This window comes from Echeneis naucrates, chromosome 4 (genome assembly GCF_900963305.1).
Source record: "Echeneis naucrates chromosome 4, fEcheNa1.1, whole genome shotgun sequence".
Taxonomy (NCBI): Eukaryota; Metazoa; Chordata; class Actinopteri; order Carangiformes; family Echeneidae; genus Echeneis; species Echeneis naucrates.
The window spans coordinates 10,228,247-10,242,264 of record NC_042514.1 but is presented as its reverse complement, the minus strand read 5'-3'; the positions used below and the strand labels follow the sequence as shown (position 1 = coordinate 10,242,264).

The 14,018-nt window shown below is 38.8% G+C and overlaps 1 protein-coding gene across 4 annotated transcripts in view; it reads left to right on the top strand.

Annotated features, from left to right (window-relative positions):
- Positions 1-14,018, top strand: part of ryk (receptor like tyrosine kinase) — a 31,110-nt gene that overhangs the window by 14,165 nt on the left and 2,927 nt on the right. For 2 of the 4 annotated variants that reach the window (XM_029499509.1, XM_029499508.1), the window contains exons 7-15: positions 892-992; positions 2,273-2,356; positions 4,891-5,016; positions 8,467-8,553; positions 9,397-9,466; positions 10,125-10,257; positions 11,936-12,045; positions 12,157-12,316; positions 13,625-13,761. In XM_029499509.1, coding sequence (XP_029355369.1) covers positions 892-992; positions 2,273-2,356; positions 4,891-5,016; positions 8,467-8,553; positions 9,397-9,466; positions 10,125-10,257; positions 11,936-12,045; positions 12,157-12,316; positions 13,625-13,761 — 1,008 coding nt within the window. Of the gene's footprint in view, positions 1-891; positions 993-2,272; positions 2,357-4,890; positions 5,017-8,466; positions 8,554-9,396; positions 9,467-10,124; positions 10,258-11,935; positions 12,046-12,156; positions 12,317-12,578; positions 13,583-13,624; positions 13,762-14,018 lie in introns of those variants that run through there. The other 2 variants (XM_029499510.1, XM_029499511.1) reach the window with 2 other exon arrangements.

The following is a 14,018-nucleotide window of genomic DNA, read 5'->3' as shown; positions in this document are numbered from 1 at the left end:
TTATTGGTATTGCACAAGGGTGTACACCAAAATAGAGAGGTGCAATGCTGTATGGTTAAAAAAAAACTACAGACCAAAAATAGTAATATACATACACACATTATAATAAAACAGCCCATCATCCCATACCATTGAAGTAAGCCATCAAGACAAGGGTAAATTTAAATTGTACAAAGGTCTTCTTTCAAATTCAGGCATTTCAGTTTTTCAGTCACTTAGGTTTCCGATTAACATGAACTTTAGGTCAAGGTTTTCTTCAGGGCTTTCGACCTGAAAATGTAATTAAGTAATTGCCTTAATTTAAGTGAAAAACTGCTTTTATTTAGCCTCCATAGATTAATAAATGCACATGTTAATAAAATAACAGCAAAACTTCTATTATAGCTCAGTACAGCTCAAAAGAACCACTGTAACAGTTTCAGGAGGAACTAAACATCATTATGTATTCGTATTGCATATGAAAGGATTTATTGCAGAACTGCTGTATTATAGCATGAGTTCGAGCAAGGTGTTCATAATAAAGTGCCAACTGATATTTGTCAATGTTTTGTATGTTGCCATGTTTATTTATTTGTTAATTTATTTTACAAACAACAATCGCAGTTTGATAGACAGTGGTCAGCTATACACTTGACTCTCAATAAGAGAGCCATCTGCATTAGATGTGTGCAATGATTTGATATGTGATGCTACAGTGACCTACTGATCCTGTTACCAGGTTATCACGGTCTGCAGTAGTTTTAACTGTACAACCTCATTTTTTAAATTACTAGTTTGAAACTAAGACATAAGGAAGGACTTAATACTCATTCTTTGTATTGTATTAATAAATATGTGCCACAACCCATTTCAGGGTCTTTCAGATAAATACTCCTTTCCTCTCTCTTTCAGTGTAAGTGACAGTGGGAGCTCACAGGGCTTGTCTCAGCCATCCACCCAGACCACACAATACCTGAGGGCTGACACGCCAAACAATGCAGCCCCTGTCACAAGTAAGTCATTTTACTCCCTTGCTTCAATTTCGTACTAACCAGACTGTCAAAAATAAGATGCATTGGTATGTCTTATTTAAAAACATCTCAAAGTAATTGTACCTAGAACTGCTAAAATGTGTTTGTGCAGATTTGGTTTTGGTTTTCTATTCTCACACTGGCATCCCAAAATGTGCATGCTTTTCCAAATGCAATAATCAACTTTGAACAACCTTGTTAGCTTAACTACTTTCATAAGAGTGTCATCAAGTGTACAGTCCCTATAATGATATTCTCCTTTTTTTAAGCTTTTAGCAGTGTGACCATGTTTAAATGTCATCACTGTGTGTTTTGTATTAATTTGCATAATCTTTTCAGGTTGAGAAGTACATGTAGCCTTCTATATTGGAACCACCAGAAACTGAAAAAAAATGCAAAATCTGTATTAGAATTTAAAGTAAAAGTAAATTTACTCATTCTCCCAGTTCAGCTAGCCTGAGCATGTAGGTGTCATGTAGCACTGTGATTATTTGCCCAGCCCTTGTTCTTTTGGCTGGCAACTATTGTAATTATAGGGCAAGTCTGAATTACATTAGTGGAAAGTGGAAATAAAATCATATTTCCACCAGTAAATAAGTGCCACTAGCCTAGCCAGATCCAAAGTGTCATTAGATTGTGCTGGGTTTTAAAAAAAGATTTTTAAGTCACTTTTAATTCGTTTTCTGATAACATAATTATTTGACTGTCAAACTAAACAAAACAGGGTTATCAAGGGTTTTCATGGTGTAGCATCCCATTTAATTAATCTTCTGGGATGAGTTAGTCAGACATTTTCCATAAAGATTCAAACTTTTGTTCCACTGTGTATTTAATTATCAAATTAATTAATGGTAACTCTTGTCAATTTGGTGTGTTGCCCCAGTGGTTCATTTTGCAAACTGCATGAAAAGCACAATTGGCTGGCAATTGTGTCTGTCTATATATGATCCATCATGGCCCCCTGGTGGATATAACATGTCTCACCACCTGTGCATCTTGTTTGTCCCACTTGCCTTTCGCCTAATATTTCATGCTTGGCTGAATGTGAACTGTTTGCACAAACATCCACACAACTCCCGACGGGCAAGTTTACCTAGCTTGTATGCATGCCTCGTTTGATGGGGGTTTCTTGTATGAGCTGAAAATTAGCCGCTACAGTCTACATCGATTCATTTGTTCAGGTCATGCTATAATTTTAGTGAGCTAAAACACTTCTTTCTTACTCTCTCCCACCCCCCACCCTCCCTCTCCTCTGCCATCAGACAATCACCCTGGTTCTGCACCCATACTCCAGCTTGCTGCCTCCTCCTTCCAAAATCCTGGTGCTCCCCCCCATGAAACCAAAAGTAAGTTTCGGTGAAGCTTTGAGCAACAAATTAGAGACTATTATGTTGTCAGGTGCAATATAATAACATGAACACTTCAACCATATTTTCCCATAGTATTATGAACTTCACAACTTTAATGACTACTGTTGAAGGGTGTGTTGCTTGTAGCCAAGATGATGTGAATCTCCTTTCACAAATCTTTTCTCTTTGTGACTCATTTGATCCTCAGAATTCTGATTGATCCATTTCACCTGCTTCATACTAACCTGCTGCTTCACTTTTGTTTGGCAACTTGTGTTGTGTGTTCTAAGTTAGATACTTATTTAAGCATTTGGTACAACAGAAGTGTCACAGAAAGATCACATTAATTGTTCAAAGAATGTTCATTTATAGCCCATTTACAGAAAAGTGACAAAAAAGTAACAATTGATTGATTATCTGTCATTTATTGAGAAAAAGTGCATAACATTATTTTTTTCTTGATTCTCAAATACTTTTCTCTGTTTTACATAATTGTAAAAAAATTGTAAAATCTTTTACCTTTGGCTTATTGGTAGGACAAAAAAAGACTGGTATTTTTACTTATTTGATAAACCATAAATATATTAAAGAATAATAATTTATATAATTGTCAATTATTGAAATATTCAATAATTGTATCTCTACTATTAATAAATAATGTACAGGCATGTCACATGAATAATTCCTTTTTTAATAGAAAACTTAGTTGCTGAAATTACTATTGTAAACTCATAGTAAGCTATACATTGTGTGTGTTAACAACTGCAACATATTCTTTTCATATCAGCTATAAATGAACACCTCCTATAAGTATGCAGTAAAAATTATGTACTTGTGCGTGACTAATGAAACACTAAGTCACTGAAGTGCTGACAAAGACACTTAAAACAGACCAAATTGAGTGTACTTCAGTCAGTTTTCAGACTAAGAAGTAATTTGGTTTCTTTTATCCTAACAGTATATTATTAAGGTTAACGGATGGCACACCTTATACACGGTTAATATTGTCGATTAACAGCACATCTCAAGTTGTTATTTGGACTACTGTTTCTGGCCGTGGCCACTGGCCTATACAAGCTGAAATGTATTAGTGCACTTCTGGAGTGGAAAGACACACAAGAGTGTTTTTTACCAAAAACACTAACGCTCAAACAGTACATAATTAATAGATCTGTTTATGTGTGTGATATGTAAAATCTTATGTACTTTGTGAATGTATTATCTCATAGTTAACATCAGTCAACTGCAGTTGTCTCCACTTTAATCAGTCCTGGTGTGTTTGAACAGTTTATACAAATATCACGTATGTAGGTATTATGATGTGCCCCCTTTTAAAATAAATGTTGCTCAAGGGTCTTAGCTGCCATTTGCTGTTTTAAATAAAATGTGCAGGAAAGTTTGACATGCAGGGGGCAGCATTGATTTGCACTGTCACTCCATACTTGCCAGATGTTATGCCAATGTAGAGATCCTGCCATCCAGCCAGTATCTAGACTTTTTATCGTGCGTGCGTGTGTGTGCGTGCGTGTGTGTGTAGAGGGCTTACTGCCCAGCCAAGAACAGTCTATCAGAACCATTCATGCTCACACTTGTGCCTACGGGCAATCACCCGTCACCAATTAACCCAACTGGTGTCCTAACATGTCTTTGGATTATGGGAGGAATCTGAAATACCATGCAGGCACAAGGACATGTAACCTCCACACATAAAGACTGCAAGTAGTCTATAATGTTTATAAGTTGTTAATAAGTTGTGTGCGACCTGTGTTTGGCTTTGTATATTGGCTTAAAATATACAGAGACAGTGCACATTAATAAACATTTCTGTAAATATGCCGGTTTAGCCAAGTTGGCTAATTTTGAACCATAGTCTCTGTGGCAGGTGACTTGAGCAATACACTAATTATTTATTGGGATGTATCTTGAGATTCAGCTCTTCATTTATTCCCATATTTTTCAAAACTCTGGGCTGTCTCATAAAAATTACTGTATCAAATAGGAGATAGACACAGTTGATAAGCACAAGATGGGGCTTTAGTGATCCCCTCCATCGTAACACATGCACATGGCCTGGCACAGTCAATCTTACCAGTAGTGAGTTTATCGGGAGGTTAGATGGTCTTATCATTCACTGACATGTTGTATACATATTGAGTTTGTTGAGACAGAGGAGTTATGTGTGCATTATATGTGCAGATACTGTAGAGGATTATGTAGGTGAGCACACGTACCCTACATCAGTCAGCCAGCAGCTTGAGTACATATGTAGGTTATGCAATGGCAGTGCTGTAATACAGGACTTTGCATGAAGTTGCATTGATACCACATGCGTAGGGTACTGTACATGTCTTGCTGACTATATTCCTTATAATTACTGGGATTCTTTGAATGTATGTGTGGGATTTGTGGGTCACAAAATCTTTGTGTCCGTAAGAAATATGTTTGTTGAAAGTAATGCAAGGCAGAAACCTGTCAATCACTTGTGTAAATGTGACTCAGCGTTTTGTTTTTTGTTTTTTTTGCATTCTCAGGCTACCCATCTCTCCGTATAGAGAAGAATGACTTGAGGAGTGTTACTCTAATGGAGGCCAAAGCTAAAGTGAAAGACATTGCCATCTCAAGGGAGAGAGTCACACTACGAGATGTCTTGCATGAAGGTATTTGTCCCTTTTTTACTTTCTCAAATAGTGAACATGATCAAAGCTACACAGTCATAGAAAAGTGGAAGACAAATTAACAAAGTCTGATGAAATCCTCTTTGAAAAGCCAAAAGGACAGATGGTGACACGTGATGTGGTTATCATTTCTTACCTTCACCTCCTCATGCAAGTGAGGATGTGAGATGTGGTTTTGAGTGACAGGTTGGTGGGGATGTGGCTGTGGCTGCAATTAACCTTGTTTATTATTAAATGCATACAGATTCTTGTGCTGGTCCCAGATTAAAGGATAGGATTGTGTCTGGAAACCTTAGCCAAAATATAATCATGCAAATTAAGCTGACTTGCTGTGGTGACCCCAAATAGGGAAAAGCCGAAAGAACACACACACACACACACACACACACACCATTAAATGCATGTACAATCATCATATATTGTAGCTAAAATCGTTATCTCCCCATCAGCTTCAATTTACCTTGACACACCAAAAACAGACTTATTGTTTATTTAAATAGAAAAATTAATGGTAACTTCATTTCTTGATCTGTTCAAGAAGCTGCAGATGACACATCTATGATCATTTGAAGGAGAACGTTTCTAAAACCAATTTACAATATCCCAAATGAAGCATCCTGATTTTCAGTTGCATTGCCGGGCTGCTCATTCACCTTTGCAGACAGAGCTAGTGAATGTTCCTGCTAGGAAACAAAAAGAACAAGCCTCATACATCAGCTGTGCTACAGGCAAGTGTTTGTTTTAACCAGTCCTACCGCAGTATGAAGACTGGTACTGATAATCTCATCATTAAACAGAGATTTAGAATTTGTTATGCCATTCGGGCACATCATAATAGTGCCATTCTATGAATGAATACTTTCCAAAACAATCCAGCTCTTCCATATGTGACCATAACAAAAAATGTAGCATGAACAGGGAATCAGGAAAGTTATTCACTGTTATCTGAATCCCAAACTTAACTACAGCCTTCCACTTTTTAATTATTAACTTCTTCTAAAAATAACAGGTGACATGGGTGGGTGTGAAACCGTGATATCTCTCTCACTAAAGTGGTACCATTTAAAAATTCATAATCGTCCTACCCCTAGTATACATCGATGTCTCACGCTAAGTGAAGAGTTTAACCCCTTAAACAATAAAGTCTGTGCAGTATATTTGACTTTAGTTGTTTCTAATACAATCTGAGTACCTGGGCATGATGCAAATCTGGTATCCTTATCCTTATCTTTTTTGTATTACTATTATTTTGGTAGGGCAAGCACGGCACATAAGATATACGGTACATAAAGACAACTAAGATCCAGTTGTGTTAGAATAAAAAATGAGGCGCATCATTGTACTACATTTAATAGTACTACTACAACAAAGGCTTAATTACAAATGCCCCAATATATATTATAGTATCTTTGGTGTGCATCTCTGATGAATAACAATGTATACATTGAATTGTTAGCATGAGGATGCCTCATCAGATCAGGGTCAGTCAAACTTGCCATCAGCCTAAATAGTGAACATTTGTTACTGTTGAGGTATGTTGCATATTAACAGAAAGTAGTCTGCCTATTTGGCTGTCTATTCAAGTTAAATACAACTATTTGCTTGAGTTGAACTTTTCCACTGATTCAGCATCACCATGGCGCGAAGGTATGGATACAAGACTGTACTTCACTTTCTGGAGATCTGCCCACACTGTGGTTTATTGTGGCTGCGTGAGTGATGTAATTGTTGCCCAAGGGTGACTATACACAAGAGCAAGAGGGGAGAAAAGTGCTGGTGTTCTGTTTTTAAAAGTTACTTAAAGACCTTTAGTGGTTTATCATCATTGTTTTTGTACAGGGTGGCATCCTCTGTTAATTTTTTTTATTTTATTTTTTATTTTTTTAGTAAACATAACGTATTAACCACATGTAATTTTCTAATTAAACTTATCAGTCTGAAACAGATACATTTTTCATAAATTTTAGTAGGGAACTATCAACAACTATATCAGCTGTTGTAAATAAATCCTAAACAGGATTTTAGAGTCAAATCCAGCTCACAGAGCTCCCCTGCATTGGACACCTGGCTGAAGTTTCTGGCTATTTCTCAATGTTACAACCCTGGGCTGGGGGCATCAGTGACACCACATGATGCCCACATTCTCCCAGCTGCAAAAGAAGTCAGCCAAAACAGGATTTTATATTCACACAGTACCATTCATTTATTTAGACTCAGAGAGTAGTGCCCAAAACAACAAAACAACAAACATGTTGCTACACGCACACACACGGCCGCTGGCTTTGGAACTGGAGTAGTGGAAAGAGAGAGACCTCGACGTGGCTGTAAAGCCCACTTCCAGCCTTAGGAACCAGTCCTTGTGCAGCAATCCAGGACCTCACCTACCAGTCGTTACTCTCATTCACAAGAAGAAAAAGGGAAGAGGGAGAAAACCCACTCACATGGACAGGATAAAAACAAATATAGCAGCAAAATGCACAAACACACAACCATAACGATCAATTATATAGTAAATTTTAGAATCAAACACAACCTCTGGAATGCCTCGTCACTGGGTTGCTCAATATCCTGTTATTGCAGCCTGTTGTATTTCAAGATTGCTATTTGGTTTACTATCAACTGCACCCTATTATCTTACTTGCTCTAGATGTGATAGGTTTTCACAGATAATGAAAAATTGTACTTTGAAAGGGTGTGGTGATTAAAGTCCTTTGATTGGACAGTTGTTGACAGTCTCTTTTTTTCAATAAAGTCTTATTTTTGTGCAAAATATGTCAGTAAATTCAAAATAAAAATTTATTGAGTAATTAAGGTGAGAAATCATAACTAAGAATCTGCAAATTCAAGAGATAAAAGCCATTTCAGAAAGGCAGTTGGGCTCTGTGTGAGTCCTGTTTTTCTGGAGCTAGCAAGTCCAAACAGGCTTGATGGAGAAGGTATGGGCAGGAGACAGACAGCTAAACTGTAATCCTGTTGTAATGTTTCATCCCCACTCCTGCTAAAAGACAAGGCCTAGTTGGCCTTGGGGTGGAGATGGTTTTTCTTAGTTTATGTTGAGGGTTTATGCTCTTTGGCATTACCTCTGCCTAGGAGCAATGGAATGACAGTTTAGACAAAGGAGATGATGAAGCTGCTTTCTTGGCCTTTTCACGTTGTTTGTAACTCTGACTGGTTCAAAGTGATAAAAGATCTTCTGAGCTCTTCTGAATTGCTCCTGTTTGGCCTCCTGTCAGTGGGACAACAGTGAAAACTGCCTAATCTCATTACAAGACAAAACATTTTAAGCAAAAGCCTGTCCACCCCTTTCCACATATCAGCCAGGCATGGCAACCAGTGAGCGAGGTGACATTTTGATCTTTGAATGTGAGGCTTCTGTCTTTCATTCTGCTGCCCTTTTCCTCAGATAAAAACCCTACGGTTTGTATTTCACAGGGACTTTTGGCCGTATCTTCCATGGTGTACTGTTGGATGAAAAGGACCCGAGTAAGGAAAAGCAGGTCTTTGTGAAGACAGTGAAAGGTAAGCTTGCTATCTTGGCTGTAATACTCAGTTGACTGCAGTATTGTCAACACAATTTAAATATTGTAGTCTGTTGTAAGTTTTTCCACTTGCTGTGGATTTTCTAAGAATTATCGTTTAAGAAAGGAAACAATTTAATGCTCAGTGAGCGTCTTCAGACTGAATAATGATTTTAAGACCAAAGATATTCTGAAGATGGATCAAGGGATTGAAACATTTTGTAGCTGGCAGTACAGTTCACATCATGCCTTTTTCTTTGAAGTGAACCTTGGTGGTGAGCAGTAGTAGGAGGTGCTTTTCTAATGGCTTCAGCAGATGGCCTTACATGGTTTTGGTCCAGTAAATATGTACACAAATTTGACAGCAAATGGATTAGTGTTAGTCACACTGAAGGTTTGCATGCCAGTGAAAGGCCTCCTTTATGTGGGTTGTTTGTTAGGCGCATGTGTCAGCTTTCTCCACCAGTTGCCCTCTGACCTCTCCATTCTCTTATGTTTACTTAAGGAGGGGTGGATACCACTCGGCGAACAATATACTCATGCCAGTCTTGGCTTTGTTATACTTGTTACTTCCTACTAATGCGCCTTTTGGGAAGAGAACAATACTGGTTTCCATAAGTATCAGATGATGGCAAAAGTACATAAGAATTAAAAATTGGCATAATTTCCCACTACAAATGACTTGCAAGAGGAGTCTGTTCAGAGAGACAAATCCAAAAGAAAGGCGAAATGGATTTACAATCCATGTAGCGCGTTTGATCATACTTTCCCGACTGCTAATGCAAACCAGTTTGGTAATATTAAGGTCACTCAAACTAGATTCTGTCTTTAATAACATTAATAGATCATGCATCTGAGGTGCAGGTGACCATGATGTTGACAGAGAGTTGCAAACTTCGCGGACTTCATCATAGGTAAGCTGACATAAACACAAATCTGGGGTAAATACTGTTGTCTACTTTTGTAGCAGTTTCAGTTCTCAAAGTAACTGTAAAAATTCTGGTTTACTTTTAACCCACTACTGTTTTCTGTCAGAGCAGTTCCTTTGGTCATGTTTTAAATGGCTCGGTTTAAACGCTGATGAAAGAAGACCACATGTTTACACATAAAGCAGATACTGTAACATGAACTGTGAACAGAACAAAACTTATTTTTTCCAACGGAAATTACACACTCACACAGTGTGTGGTGTTGTTCACTATCTTGTGGCTTCTTTTAAAACAATCCTATATTTCTCCAGAATCTTGTGCCTTGGTTAATACTCTTACTTTGTGGTCTTTGCAGTGGATTCAGTTGAAGCAGTGTCAGTTAAGCACATTCTGAGACTTTAACTTTGCAGGCTTTATGGGAGAAAGGTGGTCATGACTGGGTCAGCTCCTGTTCTCTTTTCCCCCTTTCTGAGGTCAGCAAGTTGATAAGATTTGCTGACTTCCTCTTCCCCATTTCCACAGTAGTCTGAAGTGCTCTGTTATCATGTACTAGAGTTCCAAGAACCTATTTCACATGCAGCACACAAAAGCAGTTTATAGGATCTGTTCACATTCCTCTGTTGATCTTCATCTCTGTCTTCAGAAATCTACTGCCCATTAGTCATGTGTGTACAGAGGATGGAGAGAAGCCAATGGTCCTGTTGCCTTTCATGGCTTGGGGGAATCTCAAGCTGTTCCTACGGCAGTGCAAACTAGCTGAGGCTAACAACCCACAGGTGAGGTTTCAACATGGTTTGCGTTTGCTTTAGGGCTAATTCACTTATTAAATCGTTAAGATAAATGCTTCACTGCAAACTATGTATGGCATTGAGACATTTATCAAACTGTTCCCTCCATCCCTTAAAGTGGAAGAAAAGCCAGCCAGTCAAGCCTCAAAGAATGTCTTGGGTGTTTGTATCAATCAACACTAAGTAACACGTACCAGTCACCTCTGTTTACACTGCTATTAGAACCACTGTTGGTACAGTCATAATGCCAGTGCTTAGGGCAGAGATTTTTATTTGCTGTGTAAAGACAATCAGGCTTTTGTACAGGTTAACCTCAGGGAGTCTTTGATGTTCTTGGCAAAGACACAACCTCAATCCAGCCAATCAATCATCACCATAATACAGATGTAGCAAACACTTTGCAATAGCAAGATGAAGCCTGCCAACCATTTTGCATTAATGAAAAGTCCTTTGTAAAGTGTCGGGTAACACATCAGTACTTCTGCCCTCAAAAATCTCATTATGTACTTGTGGCAGTTGTGGGAGGCAAAGACATAATCATAGTCAGGTTGTGGCAGTGCAGGATACACCACGCTATAAATCAGGAATTTATAACTATGCGGGTGATAAAGGTCTGATGAAAACACAGAGGGAACACAACACTACAATCACTCTTAGGTTCATTCATTTTGAGAGAGAACATCTGACTTGGAAAGTAAAACTAGGAAAGAACTCCTGAGTGTTGACTCTCTTTCCACAGCTGTCATTTTTCCACTGAGAACCAATTGCAGGGTGCTTGATTGCCTGGTACCAGCTAAACAAACAGTAATTTGGCATGAGTTACTGACTTAGAATGTTTTTAACTCTGCTCGTTGGCTGCCAAGACTTTGTTTTTCGATGTTGTGAGGATTAATTATTGGATTATATCAGTTTCCGCCGTCAGACAAGATTAAAAACCCCAGAAAGTCTGCTTTGTCTATCTTGGTCAGGTTTCACACAGCAAGCTGTCTGTAGTATGATTATGAATACGTTTACTAATGAGAGGTGATGCTATTAGTTCTGGTGCTTTCTCCCTTGCATACACTTTATTTTACTTATTATAACCAAAGAACTACTCAAGGTTCTTTCACTGTAAGTGCTTAGTGTATTCTCAGTCACCGGTACTAGCAAAGTCATTGTCTTCAATGCTATCTTAACCCTGCCAGTCAGATAACTTCCCATTGTCCCAGTCGCTCTGGGAGGCTGTGTGTGAAGCTGAATGCTAACGCCATTCAATATTTGTACCAAATTTTATGGTTATCAATGAAGTGGTTATCGTTGTTTCTTAATAAGGTAAACTGTCAACTGCTGTTTGGACTATACATGCATCTAATAATAATGGATATTTGCATAACCTACTACCTTCAAATATCCTTTTTCCTTCCCCTTTAGGAGACCTCCTCAGTGTCAGTTTGTCCAGTTGACTTACTCTGCCTTACATTTCAATTGAAAAACTGAAATAGCATTTAGAATTAGTGTGTTTAACTCCCATCTTTGACCCAAAGTTGACATTGTTGCAATTAATAAGAACAGTTTGACTTAGACAGCCAACACTGGCTGAGATCTCCGGTTCCCACTCCCTCTTTTTTTTTTCTGTGCCTCTGTCCCTAGGGTTAACATTGTCTTTCCCTCCCGTGTTTCCTTTCAGGCAATCTCTCAACAGGACCTGGTTTACATGGCCATCCAGATTGCATGTGGAATGAGCTACCTGGCTCGCAGGGAGGTTATACACAAAGACCTCGCTGCCAGGAACTGTGTGTAAGTTTTTCTGGCCTGTCTTGCCATTTGTCCTTAGTTCTCCCCTGTAGTTTTAAGGGGATTTGGTTTGGAATCTTACTAAAAAGTACTGCCCTGACCCCTCTCTCTCAGCATTGATGACAACATGCAGGTGAAGATTACAGACAATGCTCTTGCTCGAGACCTGTTTCCCATGGATTACCACTGTCTGGGGGACAACGAGAACCGGCCTGTTCGCTGGATGGCCCTGGAAAGCTTGCTCAACAACGACTTCTCTAGTGCAAGCGATGTGGTAAGAAAAGCTGCACCAGATATACAGTTAACCTTTTGAATCTCAATGTTTACCTGTTGACACTGTATTCACAATCAAAGAATAACACACCCAAACCCTAACACTTTCCAGGAGATAAAACATTTTCATAACACAGAAGGTGATCCAGGAAATGGCAACACATTGTTTTGAAACCATTCTCACACAGTCAGTCAAGCTATCAGTGTTGAGAAGCAGTGTTGAGCTTCGTGTCTTTCTGGCTCTTCCCTCTTTCCTGTCTCAGGATAGCTGCACGGGTGCGGCGGTAGCTGACGGGAAGCTCACCAGATCCTTAGAGACACCGCTCAGACATCAGGCAGACATGCCACCACCCTTCTGCATTCCTTTTGCAGACACACAGCTTTGTGACAAACACCCCCTTCCCTGGCATTTGCCATAAACGGAAGCCTTGCATTAATGACAAATTAAGTTTTGGAAAAAGTCCAGATATGTAACTGGAGTTTTATAACATCAACAGTACTTCATATAAATACTCAATACCCTAATTTCACTTGTTACACACATTTGAAAGACCCCACTTGACAGGAAAATACCGACTGCCAACACATTTAGGCCTTGTTGATTCCCAACAGTGACTTGATTTGGGCCCAGTGTAGATGACTGTACAATACGTTTGTACTCTGAAGAGCCCTCCCATCCCTGCGCCCCCTTGTCTACAGCCACTCCCTTCACTTCCTTTAAAGTCCATTGTCACACTATTAAAGACTAGGGCACGCAAACAGAGATCAGCTCTGTAAATCAATCAGTTTTCTGTTCATAAGTCAATGCCGGGTCAGTTTGCAATGTGATTGGTATTTTAGATAACTATGATTCCAACATTCTATACTACTGTAAGGATAGCAGTTGTCTGTCAGTACGAGTGACCTGAGATTCAGAATAAATGATGATGGAACATGATTGGGGAAAACCTTTTTCCATCATGGCAGGTCAGACTGTTGGGTCAGTACAAATCATGCAGGGCGGGCCCTCACTGGCACCAGAGCTTGAACAGACAGCGTCCTTCAACATAACTGCCATTCTCCTGTTTACTTGATAGGCTCTTTACAAAAATTTGCAGCAGTTAGTCATATTATACATAAATATTATACAGTAAAATGTAATTTCCTCACATTGTTCCAGTGGGACATTTTGTATTTGAATGCAAACAAGAGAGCACAGGGTTGCCGTGCCATAGTTCTGTTTATCCTGTTTGATAATAACTATTTGATTCTATTTAAGAAATAGTGTAAATGAATGGTTGGCCTTACTGTTTTTGCTGCATGTTCACAGTGGGCCTTCGGAGTAACCCTGTGGGAATTGATGACCCTGGGCCAGACCCCCTATGTTGACATTGACCCTTTCGAGATGTCAGCTTACCTGAAGGACGGGTACCGAATAGCACAACCTATCAACTGTCCAGATGAGCTGTATGTTGATTCACAGAGTACACGCACACAAATTCAATAATTACATTTTCTCATTCCAATAAATTATTCCTGAAACATCTACTTTAATTCAGTTAGTTCTAACTGAAAAGCATTTAACATGATATCAAATCATTTAGGTATAAGCAATTGATCAAATGAAGATGAATTTGTAGAAACATGGACTTCAGCGCCTCACACTGGAATTATCATTTTCTCATTATTGAGTACAAAGGGCACTCCCAAGTTACCCAAATTTT